The sequence below is a fragment of the Necator americanus genome, chromosome III, assembly GCF_031761385.1.
Source record: "Necator americanus strain Aroian chromosome III, whole genome shotgun sequence".
NCBI classification, from domain to species: domain Eukaryota; kingdom Metazoa; phylum Nematoda; class Chromadorea; order Rhabditida; family Ancylostomatidae; genus Necator; species Necator americanus.
Genome location: NC_087373.1, coordinates 40,253,426 through 40,274,395, shown reverse-complemented (window position 1 = coordinate 40,274,395; position 20,970 = coordinate 40,253,426). Strand labels below are relative to the sequence as shown.

Sequence of the window (20,970 nt, the reverse complement as noted above, 5' to 3'; positions counted from 1 at the left end):
TTAATTTCTGAAAAATTGTTTCAAGAAGTTCGGTAGTTTTGGTTTGCCACCAACTCTCTTGCAACGGGTCAATATGGACATCATTGCTTCGTGGTCACTAGTTTTAGCGAACACCAGTGTTGATCCTTTATTTTCGAATACCAACACATTCACATTCTCGGACGCTGGCTGAAAGAGAAAAATACACCGTTATTCTGTCTTCTTTCTCACTGTCATAAACTTATGATTGCAACTTTTAATTCTAGAAGGTGACTGCTATCAGTGACTTCTAAACCACATTAAGTAAGCTTTTTACCAACACTAATCAGTTGTTAAACTCTTCAAGCCAACTGCTACCCTTCATTTCAAAACCACACAAAGTATACCTAGTGTACACAAATGTTTCAATAATACTAATCAATCCTTAAAATTTAATTCCTCATCTCACTTTCTCTTTTTTTGATAGTTCAAACTTCGGCAAAGAACAAAATCATCTACCCTTCCGGTCATCACGTGGGTGTACTCCTTATCGTCTGCTTCTTTAACTCTTACTGAAGCAAGTAGGTTGGTTTGAGGCTGAAAATCGGAATTTATATATTTGTTATACGCGTAGGTTGTTAGGTTGTGATATCTACAAATTGAAGCATTCCTTACGAAACAATTGGGAATGGCGTACAAGCTTTTTTTTAAGCGCTTTCTCCACTGCTTCAACGATGGGCTTGGGTGCATTCTTTACGAAATCTTCGAAAAAATATTTCCCATCCCATGTACAACCATCTTTAGCATAAGCAATCCAGATGCAGAATGCTAGCACAACAAGGAATCGCATCTAAATCATTCCTGTTCTTAGAATTTTGAAGAAGACATTATTTTTCTGTTATTATTATTATTATTATTATTATTATTATTATTATTATTATTATTATTATTATTATTATTATTATTATTATTATTATTATTATTATTATTATTATTATTATTATTATTATTATTATTATTATTATTATTATTATTATTATTATTATTATTATTATTATTATTACGACTACATACTTTTCATTTATAAGGAGAATTTTGTAAGGAAATAAGGGTGCAAATGGAGGAAGAAAAGCTAAAAGTGGTGTAATAGTTTCAAATTAGATCTTATATACTTGTCACTAAAAGCAGTTTAATGCTCCTCCCATTATGCTTTTTTAGCGCTAAATGGAAACGAAGCGATGTGGACGAGGAGGGATTGATCGCTGTGGAATGCGAACAAAGATAGTTGAGCCATGTAATCTGTTAATATCAAATTCAGTTCTAATTATTTTAGCCTTGTTTTTTGGTTATTTTTCTCTTGAAATTACAAAGATCACCGGATATTATGCTAAGGAAGTGGGGATGGCTCCAACATAGTATCGTTAGCCATCGATTGTAATCCTTCCTAAGAAGATCCGGATCAGACGACAATTTCCGTCATTTGTTTCAGTTCTCTCAGCTGTGTTTTCGTCGATTTTTCTTGAACGGGCTGCTGGAAAGACCTCATGACCCTCCGAAGACTCGTGTATGGATGCGGAGCGTGCGCAACAGTGACCAGTTCCAATTAATCACATAGCACCGTACCCCGTTTCAACGACAATTAGAAGAAAAAGAGTGGGGCGGTGTTCATCCTCTTAATCTACACTTCGAACTCTATATTTTCCCACAATTTTCGTAATTATGTCAGTTTTGCGATACGCTGCCTTTAATACAGCGAAAACAGTGCATGTCTTTATCGATTGATTCGTTCATTAGTACCAGCTCTGGTAATCCAAGCTTATCGCCGATTTTTGCCTCCGAGTCTGATGAAGGTGGAATGGAGTAGATTTTGTTAAGAGCTGGGAGGCGAAACTGATGTTGACATCTTAGACTGTTCGAGAATGGCGAATTTAAAAATTCTTGGGATTGTTCACTTCTATTTTCACATAATTTTTCCATATTTGACGAGTCTGAAAGGAGCTCTGTCCATCTAAATGTATTCACAAGGTAAAACAACTATTTTGTTAGAGTGTTTTGCTATAGTGTGCCTACGAGGTTTTTAGATGGAACCTTTATTTGCCTGGCGTTTCGGCTTTTTCAACGATTAGCACCAGTACTGGCGATCTGCTTCATGAGCAGAATCGAAGAACCAGTGCTTTCGCGTAGACCAATAATGAATTGCAGATATATTGACGACTGTTGCATCATAACATCAACACAGTCCGAAGTGGACGAGTGTTTCCGAATACTCAACCAACAATCGCAATATATAAGACTCACACGAGAAACCCCAAAAGAAGGATGGCTTCCGTACCTCAACACACAAATAAGTACTTCAAACGGCATTATTAGAGTAAAGTGGTATCGCAAAGAAAGTTGCAAGAACATCATATTGCACGCCAAATCTGCACATCCGACTGCAGTAAAACGCGCAGTGATTCGTAATATGTTCAAAACCGCTAGTGAAGTATGCACTGGCAATCAAGAACGACACGAATCACGAAGACTAGCCTTGAAAATCGCATGTGCCAATGGCCATACAGTACGTCCGCATCACCGAAGAACCCGCACTGTAAATAGCAATATTCCGCGCGAAAACAAAATTTCTCTTTGTCTTCCTTTTATCTCTGACAGTGTCAGTGCCGCTGTTCAGCGCAGCATTATCCAAGCACAATTACAAAATGACGTGATCTTGGTAAATATCCCAAATGCAAACATCAAAAGCCAGCTTGTTAGAAACAGACTATATGATAGATACTGCATCTGTGAAAGATGTATTATTTGTCCTTACGGAAAAACAGGCGACTGCGCAAAAATAGGGGTAATATATGAGATTGAGTGCTTGATATGCAATGCAACTTACGTTGGGGAGACCGGTAGGAATCTTGGAGTGAGGATTAATGAACACATGGCCGGAAAACGACGAAAAAGTTTGATAACACCACTAGGAAGGCACAGACATGAGGCCCACAACGGGAACGATTACGATGTGAAATGCGTTATACTGGCTCACGAAACAGAAATATCGGCAAGGAAGACGTTGGAGGCGTTTTGGATTCTTAAAAGTAACCCTTCAATGAATAATGGGAATGAATGCTTGTCGATAACGAATGAGTTCTTGCCACTTGTACCGCTCAGTGACCTATAACCGCCTGATATTCTTTGTGTAGATCAAATCATCTATATCGTCGCTGGTGATCTACGCGCAGTAATACTCATTCGCTGGTACACTGAGTGACAAATGCGTGCAACCAGCCGCGCCACATCCGGTGGAGCAACACGTAAGACCATTTTCAATGTAGATGGGTTTCTGTTTTCACTACCCTGAACGATTATCGAAACACTGACCCAGGGTGGTGTGGCACTTGACGGGATAAACGTAGCATTGTTCCAGTCATCCTCTATTTAGGCCTCTGAAGACGGCGAAAAAGCCGAAACGTCAGGCAAATAAAGGTTCCATCTAAAAACTTCGTAGGCACACTATAGCAAAACACAGACAGAATATGCCGAGGTTTCAAGACAAAAGAACATTCGAACTATTTTGTTAGATTTCGCTGTAGTGAGAGGTTTTTTCAGAACGTTTTTATGCCTTGCACAACGCGAAATTATTTTTTGCTTAGAAAATTTAGAATTTGGAACACGTCACTCGAGCACAACAAGAGCACTGTTGATACAGGTGATGTTGCACTCCGATATTAAAACAAAAAACTAGCAAGAAATAATCAAGTCCGCGAAATCAAGAAGATTCCCAAAAAATTCCATTACTTGAACATTTTTTTGTATGATTTCTAATAGTTCAGAGTGTTGCAAGCAGTGAAAGAGCCCTGACTATCGTAGATAGTAGCCTTGACTGAAGCAGCAGAGTTATTTCATTTCATTGGAATTTTTCTCATCTTTGAAGAGGAACCAGATCAAGATCTCATATGAAAGCTATTCTGCTGGAACTCTTTTTCCGTGGAGATGGGTAGGGATGAAATCGATTTTGGAAGCCTCCTCAAAATGTTGTCATATGTTGTAGGTTTTTTGTAGGGAGCCAATGATATAGCAGCTGCGCAAATTTCTCAAAAAGAATGGAATACTAGTATTTAGCCTTAGAAAATGTGTGATGATTAACACAAGTGTATGCGAACAACTTTATGTTCTAGAATATCAAACCCACATCACAGCTTTAAAAATTGTACTACTCTTCCAATGCTAATTGGAAGGATTTGTACATTCTTGGTCTTCCACCAAAACTACTGCAATGAGCTATCTTGTAGAGAAGAGTTTTGCCGTCACTGGCTTTACCGTTCACTAGTGTTGATCCACTGTTTTCGAATACCCAAACATCCACCTTCTCGGACTCTCCCTGAAAGAGAAAAAAGCACTGCTATTTTGTCTTTGTTCTCGCTGCAATAAATTTATGATTGCAACTTTTAATTCTAGAAGGTGACTGCTATCAGTGACTTCTAAACCACATTAAGTAAGCTTTTTACCAACACTAATCAGTTGTTGGGCCAAATGATTTTTCTTCTTTTTCTTCCGCTTTCTTCTTCTAGTACGATTTCGGCAAAGAATAAAATCATGTACCTGTCCAACCATCACGTAGGTGTACTCCTTGCCGTCCTCCTCTTTAAATGTTACTGAAATTATTGGGTCCTCTCCATTCTGAAAATCGAAATTTCTACATTTTCATACTCGTACGTTGTTAGGTTGTAATATCTACAAATTTAAGCGTTCCTTACGGAACAATTAGGAATAGCGTACAAGCTTTTTTTGAAAAACTTTCTCCGCTGCTTCAACGGTGGGCTTGGGTGCTTCCTTCACTAAAGCTGCGATGAATTTTCTCCCTTCCCAGGAACACTTTTCTTTTGCATAAGCAATCCAGATGCAGAATGCGAGCAGAAGAAGGTAGCGCATCTAAATTTCACCTGTTCTCAGGATTTTGAACACGATATTATCCTTCTATTATTATTATTATTATTACTATTATTATTATTATTATTATTATTATTATCATTATTATTATTATTACTATTATTATTATTATGATTATTATTATTATTGTTATTATTATTATTATTATTATCATTATTATTATTATTATTATTATTATTATTATTATTATTGAAAACAAGTGTTCAAATAGAGGATGAAAAGCTTAAAGTGATGTAATGGTTTCAAACACCATCTTATATACTTGTCCATAAAACCAGCTTAATGCTGATTATATGCTTTTTTGGGAAGGATGTCGAAATCGAAGTGAAACGTGGCGTTCGAAAAAATGCGAACGAGACACAATTGATAGTTTTGAACCTTAAGCACCGCAGTCACATTACTTTCATATAATAACTATAATTAGGTGCTCATTAAAAGTCAGTCACTGGCGTATCAATCCACTTGGGATGCGCCAACGCGTTTTACTGGAATTCGAGATCGTTGAGGTTTTGGAACGCGTGTTGGCCTTTACAATGACTTGCGGGGGCCAGCCGATGATCAAGTCAGTGTTTTTATCCTCCCAGACAAGTCTGGTACCAATTTATCGACCCCGGAGGGATGAAAGGCTTGGTTTGCGCTAGGGCTGTTTCGAACCCTCGACCGTGTGGCTACAACGGACCTCTAACCGACTGCGCCACACCCGCCCCGAGGAATTCCTAGTAAGTGTGAGTCATCAGCTCACGCTGATTACGTCCCTGCCATCGTAGGTGCTCATTATTTTCGTTTTATTCTAACATACGGCTGTTTTTTTTTCTCTTAAAATTATGAGCAGAAAAAAAAACTAAGGAAGTTAGGATACCTTTAAAATAGTATCATTAGACATTATTTGTGAACCGAACGGGACCTTACTCGAAGATCATCTTAAGTAAAAGACAAAGTATTCTCAGAGCTGCATTAACGACAATTATACCCCTTTTTCCATGTTTGGTTCTTTATCGGTATTGATAGCCAATTTCCCTGAGTACCAAAAATGCTATAGAAGAACATCAATATTTCAATCTCCACGTCCAGTAGAAGGAAATTTCACTAGTCGCATTCCATTTCAGGTTTCTGGGATTTCTCTTCCTTGGCTCGCTCCTTTTTTATGTCGGTTGAAACATCTATCTTACGAAACTGACGTAGTCGGCGAACTTGTAGGAGAATATAATGTTCGGGGTCCAGACTAATATGAAAGTGGTCCAGCACAATTTCAACTAATCTTCCCAAAAAAAAAACAGCGTGGGAACCGCTTTAGCACTACAAGGTACATCAGAACGCGCCACCGTTGCGTATAATCCGGTTCCTTAAGCAGCCAATTCATCGGTTTCACTTGTATAGGCTGTTGACTAGCCCTCGTTGATCTTCGACAGCTCGTTCGTGGACGCGCCGCCTAAACAAAGGTAAAGGATTCTCACGTAACTCCTAGGAACAAACGCCGTTCCCCATTCAGTTCTTCGGGACGATTGCAGGAAGTTTACCGTGTTTAGCCTCATAATCTGCCTAACTACGCCAGTTCCGTGATATGCTACAGTCTTTAACCAAATAATTGTTGGATTAATCAAATCGTGGCAATTTTAAATTCCGATTTTCCATTGTATGAACAGCTTTGGTGATTACATGGATGATCATAATGCAGAAAATACATTAAGGTAGCACTTAAGGATAAAATTGAAACGGATTTATGTAAAATAAAATACAATAACAGCTGCATTTCCATCTAATATATCTTAATTGAAGACTGAGCAGCCCGAGAAAACGAAGTCCAAGTGAATTATCAAAAAGCTTTTAAGAATGGCTCTCCATTTCGATCATCTCCTCTGATATTTCACATTCATTTGATATTTTATTTTACATTATGCAGGCGAATCCATACAGCGCAAGTTCTTTCCCCTTTGCAGACAGCCAACACAACTGCTAACTCACGCAGCTATACCTTTCTTCTTCCTGATGATTTTTCACAAAGTCCACACGGTATGTCGGTCCCATGTAGAGGATGAGTTTAGAGTAGAACATTTTCACTCACATTAGTGAGAAATAAAAATAGAAACATCTATCCAAGGTTGCTATTCTTTATGTAACACATATAATGACAGTAATAATAAACACGAAACATATTTATTGATTGACATCATCTACGTTAAAAAGCATTTCTTCTTTGTAAAACCTATTCACAGCGTGAGGAACGAATAGGAATTTCTTTCCTCTCCTCGCTGACTTCATCCTTTGGGACTTCAATTATAAGTCTTCCTTGATCGTCTAGCACACTATGCAACTCTGCCAGGTTTGTATTCTCCGGCAATGTCCATGAGCGGACAAACGACCTAAACGCATATTACCACTACATTTTATCACTAAAAATTTCTAAAATTTAATAATATTAAAAATTTGCAAACAGTATAGTGTTACCGCGTCATATAACTGTCATCATCTCTATATTCCTGCATTCCTTCAACAGTTAGTACCCTCCCATGCAAATTCACTTTCAACTCTTCCGGTCTGAATTGTGACACATCCAAGGCAACAGCGAATTTTTCGTCATCGTTGACCACCTAAGAGTGATCAGGAAACAGGTTTTCTTTCTTATATTCTCAGTTCCTCAGAATATTCATTCTGATTAAAGCTAAATTCTCCTTTGAACATGACTTCAAGTCAACTCCATGAAAATTTTCAGATAATTGTAGCGAAATAAGTTAAAAAATTGCCTTATCTTCATGGAGGTGAAAAAAAACTCTGTTCTGGCATTGAAAGACAGAAGCGAACAGACATGGAGCTGGATAAAAGTTAATTTACAGCAATTGGTGGAATTCAATTGTAAAAATGCAAATGAAAAGGATCACGAGAAGTCTTATGCAAAATTCTTGTATTATTAAGAGAACACTAAAAAGAATTCACACTTATTAGATAGATTTTAGTGACTCTTATTCGCAAAACGTCGTGGAAATTTCGACTTTAAACTTACTTTGAAAGTAACACACTGTAACTACATTTATGTCAGAAAATTATATAATTGTCTCGTCATTTGGATGACAGAAAAATCCAAGATCTTACTGTAGACCCAGATCAAGAAATTGACGTTATGGCATCACTCGAATGCGGGAAATGTGTCCCTTTTGTTGTTTGACGCATGTGGCATTGCTCTTCCACTAATCCTTGAACGTAAAGCTGCTTGCGTTACAGTACGTAACACGGAAGAACTACGAATTTGCTGCTCAGGAATATTTTCAATTTTTCTTTTTATTTCAAATCGTTCAAGTGTCACTTTTGGAAAAAAATACCTTGCTATGAGTCAGAACAAGAGCAGCTTTAATAACAAAAGGTGGAACAAGAGTGAGTTCTCTTTTGTTCAAACTCCATAATCTTCACGAGTTTCAGTTGATCCATGAATTGTGGTACGGTTTGTACATTAATAGTAACCGGATGAAACTAAGAAATGAGGGTACCTTTCACATTATGTGTCATACATTAGAGAAATATAGTTGGCTAGAGTAATTAAAATTCTTGAGACTTATTCTTTGCTCTGAAGGTGGCGTCGCTGAACTACGCAATTCTGGGGACACGTCACACGTCCGTTCATACTGCATACATTTGCTCGCGTCTGGAGTGAAGCGTACTTGATGAGCCTCGTTAGCGTCATGAAGTATGGAACAGCCGGTTCCATCCCAGTATGGTGCAATTGCTTCCTCATCACCATGTCTGGATACTTCTCTCAAATAATCATCCATTATGTGATACATTTTTCTAAGCATTTGTTGAAACGGCGAGGATTCATCCATGATTTTGACTACTATTGAATGGTTGCTGGCTGAAATAGAGCGACTTTACGACATATTGGATTTATAGTTGCAGTAGGTTAGTTGAGAAGTTGAGTGTTGAGAAGTTAAAACTCACATTGGTGAACTCAATTAGCGTAAATAAATGAAACTCACCGTGATAGTAATCCTCGATAGGCGAAAGCAAACATGCTTTGTCGCATTCATTCGCATGATGTCGCGCCGTATCGCGTTCGCATACTTTATGGTCTGCAAAATAGATAATATTGTTTTATTGCAATTTTGTCAACAATGTGATTCGCTTTGTTCTCGCAAAAGCCAGAAATCCAAATACACATTCACATGCTAAAGTGTGTACGTTATTTATAGTATAGATAACAAAATAAATATTCACAAATACAGTAAAGCAGTAAGTAATAAAACGTCAGGAGTTAAGAACTAAAGGAAAACGTCGCAGTAATATTTTTTTCACTACTTTTTGCAGCTATTGGTTTAACAAAGGTTGAGTTCACATGTATATTCAGCGGCCCTCATGTTTCTTCCTGTGGTCATGCGTTCTTCTTCGTTTTATGTTTGTTATGTTTTTGTTTGTTTATTTATGTTTCATGTTTCATGCGTTTTTTTCCTATTATTTATGCGTTTTCTCCGTTTGACACATACTCTTTGCCTTGTTTCCGCTTCTTTTCTTCTCTTCTTTATAATTCAATTTCTATAAACCTTGCAGTGCACAAAAATTAGTACTTGTACCCGTACGTTTGCGGTAATCTGGTTACTCATGCCAAATACCTGAAATCTCTTGCAAGTTCTGGCACTCATACTAAACCAGGAACAGATAATTCATTCCAAGCCAAGAACCAAAGTTTAAAAAAGAATCACTGATTATGATAGCATGAAACTTGGATTAAACAACTACACCAGGTTGTGTCACATGATTTTCCGCGGGAAAAACCTTTCCTAAGAGTCATTCCAATTTTTCTACCAAAAATCAGCTGGAACTTTTCAGAGCTTCCTTGTAGCCGCACTGAACAAAATAAAACAATATAGGTCATTAGTTGATTCGTAAAAAAAGGCAAGTTTTTTTTGCCTTTTTTTGAAATACAAAATACGCTGAGTTTGCCAAAAGTACAAATAAACATAAATAAATAAATAGAAAGTACGATATTACAAAAAAACATTTATTAGCTAGCTTATAAGAAAACCTCTACAAAAAAAATTGGTTAAATAGGCGGGTATCTAGCAAAACATTACAATACTGCACATGTTTCAACAAGTATTAAATTGGTGAAGAAAGCGGACAACAAGACTGTACACGTTTAAGGCAACGAATTGTTTAAGCTCAGCGAATAAGCGAAGTGATTACGGTAATGAAAATACACAGTAGATTTTTGTTTATATGCTCGATGGTGCAGCCATAATGGGGATGTTCCTTCTTTGTGCGGTCGATTCAGTGCTCTTTGGCGCCTCAACGCTGAGATGACCTTTATCGTTGAGTTGAGTGCGGACACCCTCTAAATCCACTCCTTCCGGTAGCGTCCATTTACGTATGAAGGCCCTTAATTAACAGATTAGATCTTTCGCTAATAAAGATGTGCTTGCTTCAGCTTTAACCTTTGCATATAGCCGTTCTCGCTTTTGTGTTCTTGTTTACCCTCAATCACTAAATCATGCCCTTCCAAATGTACATTCAATTCTCCCGGATGAAATTGTGACACATCCACGGATACGGCGAACTTCTTGTCATCGTTAACTACCTAAAATATGGTAATGAGGTTTAATTCCAGTAATGACACGCATACCTGAAAATGCATACCTGTTGAGTTTCATTGGCCACGTGCAACACTGAGTGATCCGCATCCCTCCAGTATGGATAGATGCTCGGGTCGAACCGACCAAAGCCACGCATCATTTCATTCATCATATGACTCATCATTCGTGGAACATGCCAAAGTTCCATACTGACTGCGATTTTTATTGATTGATTTCAAATTAAATCTGGAAAAAAAGGCATCATGGTCGTCAGAATATGAGCCAACAAAAACATGCCGATCGGAGAACGGAAGAACATTGAAAGTAAGGAAGCATCGCAAGAAGATGGTTTCAGCAAGCAAAGCAGAATTAAATTATTGATAAAATACCAAAATAATTAAATACAAGAAATAGAGCAAAATACTGTACAAAAAGAACAATACCAGACTAATAGACAAACAAAAACAAATATATGTTTAGGAACAGAAAAAAAGGGAAAAACACCCACAAACATAAGAAATTTTCTTTCACATTTAGTAGTAAAAATCAAAAAAAAAGACGGAATAGCTAGTAATAACTAATTACGTGAACGAAGAACTAAAGTAGGTCAAAAAGAAATGAAACACGGTGCATTTGCGTAGGCGGCTGCGCTCGAAGCGCTGCGGTGGTAGATAGTACAGAAGATTGATAGAAATGACTAGAAACCAACAACCTACATACGGTACCTGCGGGGATCAAACCTCTCATTCGAGTCCTTTGCTAAGGTTTAAGCGTTTCGGCTCTTCCTGAACTTTTTCTTCAAGTGCGAACCTGTTCGAAATAAATCCAACATTATTTACCACACATGTTCTATAGCTGCCCCTCACATGACTTATTGTTGTTTTTTTTTACCCTTATCTTCTTGCTGAAAGATCGAAGCTACTGCAGAGTGATCAATTAAAGAGAACTAATTTTTGAAATAAGCAGCAAAGTTCTGACTTTTTGTAAGCCTCTTCCAGAACTTATGAATTCTCTTTTTTGAAAACTCCAATAATTTCTACGCCTGGAATTCGCAACAGTGGAAACAAATCGAATTCCGCAAATTTTTAAGTACCTGACTGATTCGAAAACTATAAAACTTGGATGAAAAGGAAATCAATGTCCCGCTTACAATTAAATCGGTCAGAAACTGACTGGATTACTATATTGATCGGAACGAAAAATCGAAACAATCAGTGGTCGATCAAGCAGCGCAAATAGTTTGAATGGAATAATGCGTGTGTTTTAGAAAAGATGGTATTGAATTAAAACTTGTGAATTATGGAACCAATAAACACACGACTTGGGCTTCCAGCACAGACCAGGTGAATATCAATTTCTCCAGTGGTTAAAATACTAGCTGTCTCCGAATTCCTCGAAATTTCTGGAGAAGAATTCCACTAATGCGATAAGTTTACCTCGAAGTAAGATAATCTTACAATAATCAAAGATAAGATAGGAGGAAGAGTGAACGCATGTTGAGATCCACGAATTTCACTGACAGTTTGCTGTTTATTCATAAGCGCAGAGGAGAACATTCGCGAAGGGGCGTGGGCTCTCGCACATGTGTAGTGCAAACGCTGCGCTGAAATTTTCTGGAACATTCTCTGGCACCGTTACAAATACAAATGCGACAGACCTACTTTACGATTGACTAGTCTACCCACACACCAGGATTTTGGGCTATGGCGGTTTGCTTGATGCCTTCTGGGATGTTTCCACAACTGTTGGATAGCGTCATAGACCGATCATCTTCTTTTGAGAAAGCTTTCCCACTGAAAAAGCGGAAACGTCAGTTGGCAGAGGTTGGTCGATATTCCAAGCAGATGTTTTAGCGGCAAATATTAAGAGTAGCGTCATATTTTCCAGAATAATGGTCCAATCGATTCCAAGCGTGTGAAATCGGTTCTTCGTTACTTTCCTTTGCTATTCTCAGATCGTACAGTATCATTCCGAACTCTTCCTACGACTATATCTGATTTGTTTGAGTTTTTGAAAATCACTAACTCTGTAGAAAAGAAGAGATATCCACTGGCTATCAAAAATGTGAGTTTTTTGTTCATCACCCAAAAAAAAAAGATTCTGTGAATTAAAAAGGAGAAGGAGAGACATGATAGTTTAGGCGACCTGTCATTTGTTGGGTAAGGAAGAATGTTCCAAAATGAGGATTTCGCCGCTCAACATGTCGAATTATAAACCTGAAGAGCTCAACGTAAATCCCAGAAGACGAACTTCAAGCATCCGAGAAAAAGAAGAAATTAGCAAAGGAGGAAAGCAGTTGTCGAGGTTAGTTGTGTTGTTGGTGGAATTTTTTTTTTTTTTGAAGAGGAGATTTTTGCTTATCTTCGAGTTTTTCAGGCCCTCTAGACGAGAATTCCAAATAGCTGAACGTATGATTACGGATTACGTGAAACCATCGCCATCCAAAAATTGCCAACTTACCACTGCTGTTTCAAAAGCTTTAACGCGGTGGAAAACTATCCCCATAGAGAATAATATCTTGAAACGCAGAAAACTTGGCTAGGGGACTGATTCGAGCCTAATTCTGTACATATTGTAAGTTTTTTGGCTCATTTTCTTCACTTTTCTATGTCATTGATCTCACATTTTAGATATGTAATTATTTTTCTTTACATGTTTCACTTACATATAAACAGTGATTTCATGAGACAGGCGCACAATCAAATGGACGAACACCTTCTCTGATTTACTCCTGACATTCCTTTTGGGTGTAATCTGTCTATGTCTTTCTGTTTTTGTTGTCGCCACTTTTCTCCTCGCGTTCCTCTGACTGTGCTTATCCTAAATGGGTAGTATTTTCCCTTCCAAAAAAGTACAGATTATGCAGAGAAGTCCGAAATTTTTCATCTAACTGCTTAAACCTAATCACAAACTAGTCTTTCAACATATTACTTTTTAAGTTTTTCCAAGGTGGAATGCCTTTTTCTTCCAGAACACAGAAATAAACTGAGGAGTTACGATTTATGCTCTTTCTCTAATCAATATCTTTGATAGCGACTCTTTGCCTATGTTTATAGATGCAACATTTTTAAGAATAACAATTACATCTTTGAATTTCGTTGCACGGAAGAGATGTTGTGACGTTCAAGAGCTTAACATAAACATGAGAAAAAATATTGCCCATGTTCGACTGTCTTTGAATCTTGGCATGTTGAAACGTAGTTTATTTGATTTTCTCGAGCTGTAGCCAAGATTGGTATCGATCTTCCTTTATTAAACAACAGCTAACGTCTCGGCGTTATCGCCTTCGTCTGAGCCTGGAAAAATCAAAGTCATCAGTGATTTATCCTCTCATGCGCCTCATCACCCTACAGAAAGCATTCAAACGACAGGTAAACCAAAACAGCAACACATCTGCTAGTACTTACCTCATTTACTAGATCCGGTTACGCAACAGACCACCACGTACCACAATCATAAGTCACAAGGGTTCTTTTACAAGGACCTCACGGCCCGCCCCGTAGATCAAGACCTTCATGGGTGTTGATATGGGGATAGTTCGCTTGTGATCGCAATGCACTCATCCTTCCTGTTCATTGTTGGACTTCTGACGGTGATCCAAAATGCCTCTGGTGTTCTGCGTTCTGTGATCTCGAACTCGTAGGATAGTATACTAACTTCTACCTCTACTTCGGAGTTTGGATGAAATGTTCTATGGTGTGCTCCGAGTGGGGTGGAGAGTTTAGATATTTCCAGGCTCTGACGAAGGCGATAAAATCGAAACGTTAGCTGTTGCCTAATAAAGGAAGATCAATACCAATCTTGGCTACAGCTAAAGAAAAAAATAGTTGAACATGAAAGCGTGTTATAGTCTAATGCTTAAGCTGGCTTAAGTTTTGCTACTTCGATCCGCGTGTGTTAGTTTTTTTGTTAGGAACTCCAAGGTTTCCACTGTTTCAGTTTTTCATGTTGTTGTGAAAAGAAAACTTTCTAGTTGTAACGTACAAGAGAATCTCAGTTTATATTTTTCTCGTTGTTCAAGATGAAATCTTGAACATGTTTTTTTGACCTATGCCAGAAGTCACAAAGATGTGGTGGAAGGGAATCACTCCATTTTTATGCCTGCTCGACCTCAGATTGGTACGCGAGAGACAGAAGGTAGTAGGAGAGGATGACACGTGTCCAACAGCGCTACCCAGCCGTGTAGGCACCAAGACGCAGCTGAACTTATCTCACTGCCTCATGTAGATGAAGATACAAGAAAGTAAAGTGGTAGGGGGAGGTGTTCAACGACAGAAAGCAGTAAAATGAAGTAAGACAGCTTGCCTGCATGGCGAAATGCGTTCCTACGTACGTACACTTTTCTATATTTAGCACTCCTAACGCTAACAGACGTCTGTTTTAGTAAGAGATGGCTGTTTACGTGATCTGACGTCGGATCCTCACATTTATTAGTATGATGATGAATTTCACGTTCTTTAGCTCTATTGCGCTATTCTGTGTTAACCACTGAAGAAAAAGACGAGAAAATCCCAAATGTTATAGCGGAATAGAAGAAAGGAATATCATGCTTTTAAATAATGGAGTTAGTCTGTCACGAGTATACAGGGTGCCATAATTATAGCGAAAGTATATGCGTGGAAAATTTGAAATAGTATTCAGAGCCTTAGGTATTCTCGTCTTTATTGTGTTGACTTGATCATACTTATCTCATTCGGGCATGAAAATATGTCATTTTCGTATGGCCATGATGCATGGAGCAGCATGAGCCGCAGGGAAGAAGAAAAAACCAAAAACTCACGTACGGGCTCGCAAGGCTTTGCAGAGAGACGATAAAGGAAGACCTTAAAGAGAGAAGAGCAGAAGTGCTGGCTGAAGCTGCAGAGGGGGGGGGGGAAGCATCCGCTATGCCCATCGAGACTTCGCCAGTCGCAAAACGAGGATGACTGCTCTCCGGAACCCAAAGGGAACAGCCATTGCATCGAGAAGGGGGATGGAGAAAATCATCTATGACTTCTACTCTGATCTCTTCGACAGCCATGTCCACTTGCCTCCTCACCATCTGAGGGAAGATGGACAAGTCATTCCAGAGGTTCTCCCGTCCGAAATACGACATGCTATCATGTCGGTAAGAAATCGTACGGCACCCCGTCCCGACAGAATAAGACCAGAACACCTGAAGAGCCTTCCGCCAGTACTCATCAATACCCTGGCGAGGCTCTTTACACGTTATCTGTCGGAATGCAAGGTTCCTAAACAAAGACCAGCAAGACCGTGTTGTTATATAAAAAGGGAGATCCACATGACATCGGCAACTATCGTCCAATTTGCCTACTGTCCGTTATCTACAAGCTCTTTACAAGAGTAATCCTTAATAGGATTGAAAAAGTCTTGGATGAAGGACAGCCATGCGAGCAAGCAGGGTTTCGGAAAGGATTCAGCACGATTGACCACATTCACACTGTTTAGAAACTCATCGAGGTATCACGAGAGTACAAGATGCCACCCTGTCTCACCTTCATTGACTTGAAGAAGGCCTTCGACTCAGTTGAGACGGAAGCGGTCGTGGAAGCCTTGGACAACCAAGGCGTCCCTACTCAGTATATAAAGGTACTTCGAGAGTTGTAAAGTAACTTCACGACCGGAATTTCGCCATTCTACAAGAACATCATCATTGACGTGAAGAGGGGGGTCCGACAGGGTGATACAATTTCACCCAAAATATTCACAGCCACCCTCGAGAACGCAATGCGAAAGTTGGAATGGGACGACATGGGAGTGAAGGTTGATGGCCGGCAGCTACACCATTTGCGCTTTGCTGATGACATCGTACTGGTAACACCTAGCATCAGCCAAGCGGAACGAATGCTGACCGAATTCGACGAAACATGTGGATGCATCGGTCGACGAAACATGTGGATGCAGCTGAATCTACAAAAGACGATGTTCATGCGGAACGGATGGGTCTCGGATGCCCCATTCACGCTCAACGGAACGAACATATCCGAGTGCACCAGCTACGTTTATCTGGGTCGGGAACTGAACATGATGAACGACTTGACTTCCGAGCTGGGCAGGAGGAGACGAGCGGCTTGGGGAGCGTACAAGAGCATCGAGGATGTAGTGAAGAAGACCAGGAACACCCGACTCCGTGCTCACCTCTTCAACACCACCATACTTCCTGCTTCGGAAACCTGGGCATTTCGCAAGAGGAAGAAAACGCGGTGAGCGTCATTGCACGCGCAATAGAGAGAGTGATGCTGGGAGTATCCCGTTTCACGCAAGTGAGGGACGGGATTCGAAGTTCTCTCCTACGTCAGCGATCGAAGATTAGAGACGCCGCCGCGTTTGCCAAGGAAAGTAAAATAAGGTGGGCCTGCTAAGTGATGCGCTTTAACGACAATCGTTGGACCAGAGCCGTGAGCGACTGGGTTCCCCGCGATATTAAGCGCACTAAAGGAAGACAGCCGACCCGATGGTCAGATTTCTTCACGAAGTCCTTGAAAGAAAAATATGATGTTCTTCGTGTCCCACGCGAAAGAAGGAACCACTGGGCTACTCTGGCACGCGATCGGGACAAATGGAAGAATTACTGAGGCCCGCTCGACCAGTTCAAAGATCAACGGGAGTCAAGGTGTTCAAGGTGATCAAGGTGAACACTGCTCATTCTCCTATATCTTCATAGTTATTCGTTCTTTTATTCATTCTTTTTTTTATTAATATTTGCTTATCTATGGATCGCGGACAGCTTCACTGCCAATTTTTTTGCTAACCAATCCTAAACTGTAATAAATGAAGAAATATCTAAAGGGCTTAAGTGATAAGTAAATAAATAAGTCTAATCAGATAGCTGAAGTGATTTTTTTATTTATGAATGAAAGGAATGCTTCTTTTTCGTGTTGATTGTACTTACGCTTTATGTTTTTTTTACGCTTCTTTTTTTTATTTTACGTTTTTTACGTTTTTTTTAAACGTTTTCCGCTGTTCAAGGAAAGAGGTCATGTTTTGCAGTTTTTCCCAGAATTTTCTTTTCCTCCAAACAGTCATTGTGATGCCCATCCTCCCTATTTTGTACCATACTTTACTAACTATTTCCACAGAAAATTTTCCATCCTTCTGGAATTTTTTCTGGAAAAAAAAGAGTATATGAAAGATCTGGGATGATCCTCAAGAACAAATTTTCTGCTATAAAATACTGGATTATGGCACACCACGAAATTTGAGAAAGATCACCTAACCACATACATAAGTCAAAGAAATACAAAGCTAAAAAAATGTAAAATAAAGTAAGTCAAGGTACACACAAGCAAATAAAAAACGATAAATGGAAATTTTTAAGGGGATGTTTTACGATTACAGTTCAGGAAATTACGATTTCTATGTGTTGTATCAGGTGGTTATGTGCACAAGAGTTAAAGCAGTCAATTTCGTTATGTGATTGTTATGATTACTTCCTAGTCGACGAAACCATCATAGGAATTTTCGTCTGTTCATCGCTGCATCATCCGTCTTTGTCGCTTCCACCCCAGGGTGAGCTTTGTCGTAGAGTTCTGCGTCCATCAAAATCTACAGTTTCCTGTGGCGTCCATTTCCGGATGAATGATCTGCAATTCACGCAGTTTACAACTCATGACTTACTAGTAAAGCATGAAAACTCGTCTCAACTACACGTGCACGAAGCTCTTCACTTTTGTGTTCCTGCTTGCCTTCGACGGTGCGCTGCCTTAAAGCCATGTACAAATTCATTGCTATTCCGGCCTGGAGTTGTGACATGTGCAGCAAAAGTGCGATCCTCTTGTCATCGTCTACCACCTAAAATACAATAATGCTTAATCACGGTGTAGTTATGATTTTACAGATCGATGGTGCTTGGTCGGTGTCGTTAACGACAGGAATAGGATAGAGCGGTCGGTATCTCTCGAATATGGGAAGACGGTCTTGTTAAAAACTCCCACGTACGTACTCGTTCATAATGCTATCATCATCAAGCCAGGATCTTGTCAGAGCTCCATAATTATCAATTATTGACTATGTGGATTTGCTAAACAAAATGAATGCCGTCGAAGCCTATTTGGTTGAATAAATATCACTGAAAATCTCGCCCAGCAACTCATGAAAATACCACTCTGGACTTTCCACTCTATTTCAAGTTCCAAAAATGTATAAGAATCAAAATGTCGAGCGCACAGCGCTTAAAAAATACTTCTGGCTTATCCTATGTAGAAAGAAAACTAGGAAAATTAATTTTGTTCCCGTCTAAGAAAGACAGTTTATAAATCATAAAAAGCTGGCCTACTTTGAAAAAAATCAGCTTAAAGGCATCACCTCACGAATCTGAGGTAGCACGGATTTCAGGTGGAGTATTCGTATATGGGACCGTAGATTAAGGAGAAGGGGTGATTACGTCAATTTTACGGCTTCGAGCGTTCCGATGCGCTATTTTCCACAAGGAGTTCGATTGGAGCGCGCCAGCCGTGTGCACACGCCGCATTTTCCGGGACGGTCTTTACGGCAATTAGAAAGAAAGGAACGGAATCACACCCCTCACCATAATCTGCGATCCCGTATACGAATAATCCACCCGAAATCCGTACCACCTCAGAATCATGGGGTGATGCCTTTAAAGAGACATATAGAGAGAAGAATGGAAAGTTTATCTGTTGGAGGGATGGAAAAGCACAAATACAGTATCCATGAAGCGAAGAAAATAATATGAAAAATGTTAGCAGCTGTATTTGAAAAATATGTTACTTTTTTATATGCTGTCACATAGGAACATTCCAGAATGGGCGGCGCATAGCTTGTTTGCAGGCGAGCTCCATGCCGGGTGGGGAGCGCGGAACATTCGCGAACGTTCGAGAAAGGCCAGCGCGCTGCGTATATAAGCGGATGCCCTGCCTGCCTCGCCTCACAGCTGATTCTCTGCTAGCGATCCATGTCTCTCTACATTGTGCCGACATCTTCACTCTACAACCGAAGATTTTGTCCTGTGCCCAGTCTTGTTGATGATTTTCTGGATGATCTCGACATCATCGAGAGGGCTCTGAGGCCGCCACAAACGTCTAGGGCTTCTCGCCGAAAGGAAGACTCTGCTGGATGCTTGGATAAGGTACGCAGCAATTTCTACTGATTTCATAGGCCATTCCGCTTACTTTTTCTGATCACAGGTTGTGGATGATGAGTCAAAATTAGCAATTTCTTTGAATGTCGCAAATTTCAAGCCGGAAGAGCTAAAGGTGGACTTGGATGGAAGAATCCTTAAAATCGAAGGAAAGCAGGAAGTGAAGGAGGAGAACGGATACTCACTGAGGTACATTTATTCAGCTGGAAGTTTTTGTTCATTCCTTGGCACTCCATATTATAACATCGTCTTTAGAACCTTCGTTCGCCAATGGGCTCTACCTGATAACGTGGATGTGGAGCAAATCAAACCTTCCATGACCGAAGACGGCCACCTTCGCATCGAAGCTCCTAAACTCGCTAAACCATCCATCACCAGCAGAAGCATCCCGATAGAGAAGAATGCACCTGAGAAGTGAATATGTTTCTGTTGAGCTTCTATGATTTTTTGAATGTATTAATTTCAGATTACATGAAATATGAATTATTTGTAGATCATTTTGTGCTGTATACGTATTATCGTGTGTGCTTGACTTCTCATGTACGATTATTTCTCGTATATACATATATCCAGCATTTTCTCTGTGAAACAGAATAAATTCGTGATTGTCTAACGTGTGACAGTATGTGGGGAATCTTAGTAGTTTTGAAGGCACAACTACGTTCCAGTTAGGACCTGACTTGATATGATTGATAAAGGACGATGCCTCACCACAAAAGTCTATCGACCGACCTCAACATAGCTCTACCACAAAAATCCTCGAGAGTTTAGAAACTACGGATTGTAAGGGCCATTAAAAATCGCAAATTTAGCAGTACAATCCATAGAAAAGAACAATTCTTTACTCATTGAGTTGTCACAAAGGACCCAACTGAACACCTGAGAAGTTTCTGGAATATGTCTTAGAATAAAAGATGGAAAAGGGTGTACATTGACAGAGTGGTAATTTTCATGATGTGCTAGGTTGAAAGATGTACCAAAAATAATAAAAAAAACAAAAATATTGAAATAAAAAACGGAATTGAAGATTGGATCAAATTCTCAGAATTTTTTTATTTCTAGTTTCTGTTTTATGTAGAGTTTTTCTAAAAATGTGAGCAATAGCAAGAAGAGATACGGCTGATTTATTTCTGAACCCTTTTGCATACCGTTCTAATATCACCCCAAATTCCATTCATGGTCGTAGTTTTAATTCAAGAAGGTGATGGATCTTCTCTTTTTGTAGATGATCTTCTACGACAAGCCTATCCTTGAAGTGTTCGGACCGTGAATGTAATCTTCAAATGATAATGAATGAGAAGGTCTGAGTGAAAATAGAGAACCTTTTTTCAATTTCACTTCAATCAAGATGTCTAAACTTTTATTTTTCTATATTTTTAATATAGTATACATAATACTAGATTGTGCGGCTTTTAAAAATTA

General features: G+C 39.2%; 6 protein-coding genes across 9 annotated transcripts; 3 read left to right on the top strand and 3 right to left on the bottom strand.

Moving 5' to 3' along the window:
- On the bottom strand, positions 1-808 carry RB195_012444 (uncharacterized protein; the record flags this gene model as incomplete). The annotated part of the gene is made up of 3 exons (XM_013439222.2): positions 1-168; positions 478-555; positions 656-808. The coding sequence occupies 3 exons, from the start codon at positions 806-808 to the stop codon at positions 1-3; spliced, it is 399 nt and encodes a 132-aa protein (XP_013294676.1).
- A 1,299-nt stretch (positions 809-2,107) lies between these two features.
- On the top strand, positions 2,108-3,124 carry RB195_012443 (uncharacterized protein; the record flags this gene model as incomplete). The annotated part of the gene is made up of 1 exon (XM_064194297.1): positions 2,108-3,124. The coding sequence occupies one exon, from the start codon at positions 2,108-2,110 to the stop codon at positions 3,122-3,124; it is 1,017 nt and encodes a 338-aa protein (XP_064051880.1).
- Positions 3,125-4,156: 1,032 nt separating this feature from the next.
- Positions 4,157-4,875, bottom strand: RB195_012442 (uncharacterized protein; the record flags this gene model as incomplete). The annotated part of the gene is made up of 3 exons (XM_064194296.1): positions 4,157-4,324; positions 4,546-4,623; positions 4,723-4,875. The coding sequence occupies 3 exons, from the start codon at positions 4,873-4,875 to the stop codon at positions 4,157-4,159; spliced, it is 399 nt and encodes a 132-aa protein (XP_064051879.1).
- A 2,221-nt stretch (positions 4,876-7,096) lies between these two features.
- RB195_012441 (uncharacterized protein) lies at positions 7,097-10,656 on the bottom strand (the record flags this gene model as incomplete). 2 transcript variants are annotated; one of them, XM_064194294.1, is made up of 7 exons in its annotated part: positions 7,097-7,253; positions 7,339-7,481; positions 8,544-8,734; positions 8,859-8,951; positions 10,181-10,254; positions 10,311-10,453; positions 10,513-10,656. In XM_064194294.1, 7 exons carry the CDS (start codon positions 10,654-10,656, stop codon positions 7,097-7,099), a joined length of 945 nt encoding a protein of 314 aa, XP_064051877.1. The 2 variants fall into 2 exon arrangements, with proteins under 2 accessions (XP_064051877.1, XP_064051878.1); XM_064194295.1 differs by lacking the exons at positions 7,097-7,253; positions 7,339-7,481 and having other exon boundaries at positions 8,717-8,734; positions 8,821-8,951.
- Positions 10,657-12,151: 1,495 nt separating this feature from the next.
- Positions 12,152-12,990, top strand: RB195_012440 (uncharacterized protein; the record flags this gene model as incomplete). Its single annotated transcript, XM_064194293.1, has 4 exons — positions 12,152-12,271; positions 12,336-12,512; positions 12,589-12,752; positions 12,825-12,990. 4 exons carry the CDS (start codon positions 12,152-12,154, stop codon positions 12,988-12,990), a joined length of 627 nt encoding a protein of 208 aa, XP_064051876.1.
- A 2,379-nt stretch (positions 12,991-15,369) lies between these two features.
- RB195_012439 (uncharacterized protein) lies at positions 15,370-19,966 on the top strand (the record flags this gene model as incomplete). 3 transcript variants are annotated; one of them, XM_064194292.1, is made up of 6 exons in its annotated part: positions 15,370-15,555; positions 15,897-16,037; positions 16,092-16,651; positions 19,425-19,536; positions 19,595-19,737; positions 19,804-19,966. In XM_064194292.1, the coding sequence occupies 6 exons, from the start codon at positions 15,370-15,372 to the stop codon at positions 19,964-19,966; spliced, it is 1,305 nt and encodes a 434-aa protein (XP_064051874.1). The 3 variants fall into 3 exon arrangements, with proteins under 3 accessions (XP_064051874.1, XP_064051875.1, XP_013305181.1); XM_013449727.2 differs by lacking the exons at positions 15,370-15,555; positions 15,897-16,037; positions 16,092-16,651 and having other exon boundaries at positions 19,363-19,536; XM_064194291.1 differs by lacking the exons at positions 15,370-15,555; positions 15,897-16,037; positions 19,425-19,536; positions 19,595-19,737; positions 19,804-19,966 and having other exon boundaries at positions 16,176-16,655.
- Positions 19,967-20,970: the final 1,004 nt, after the last annotated feature.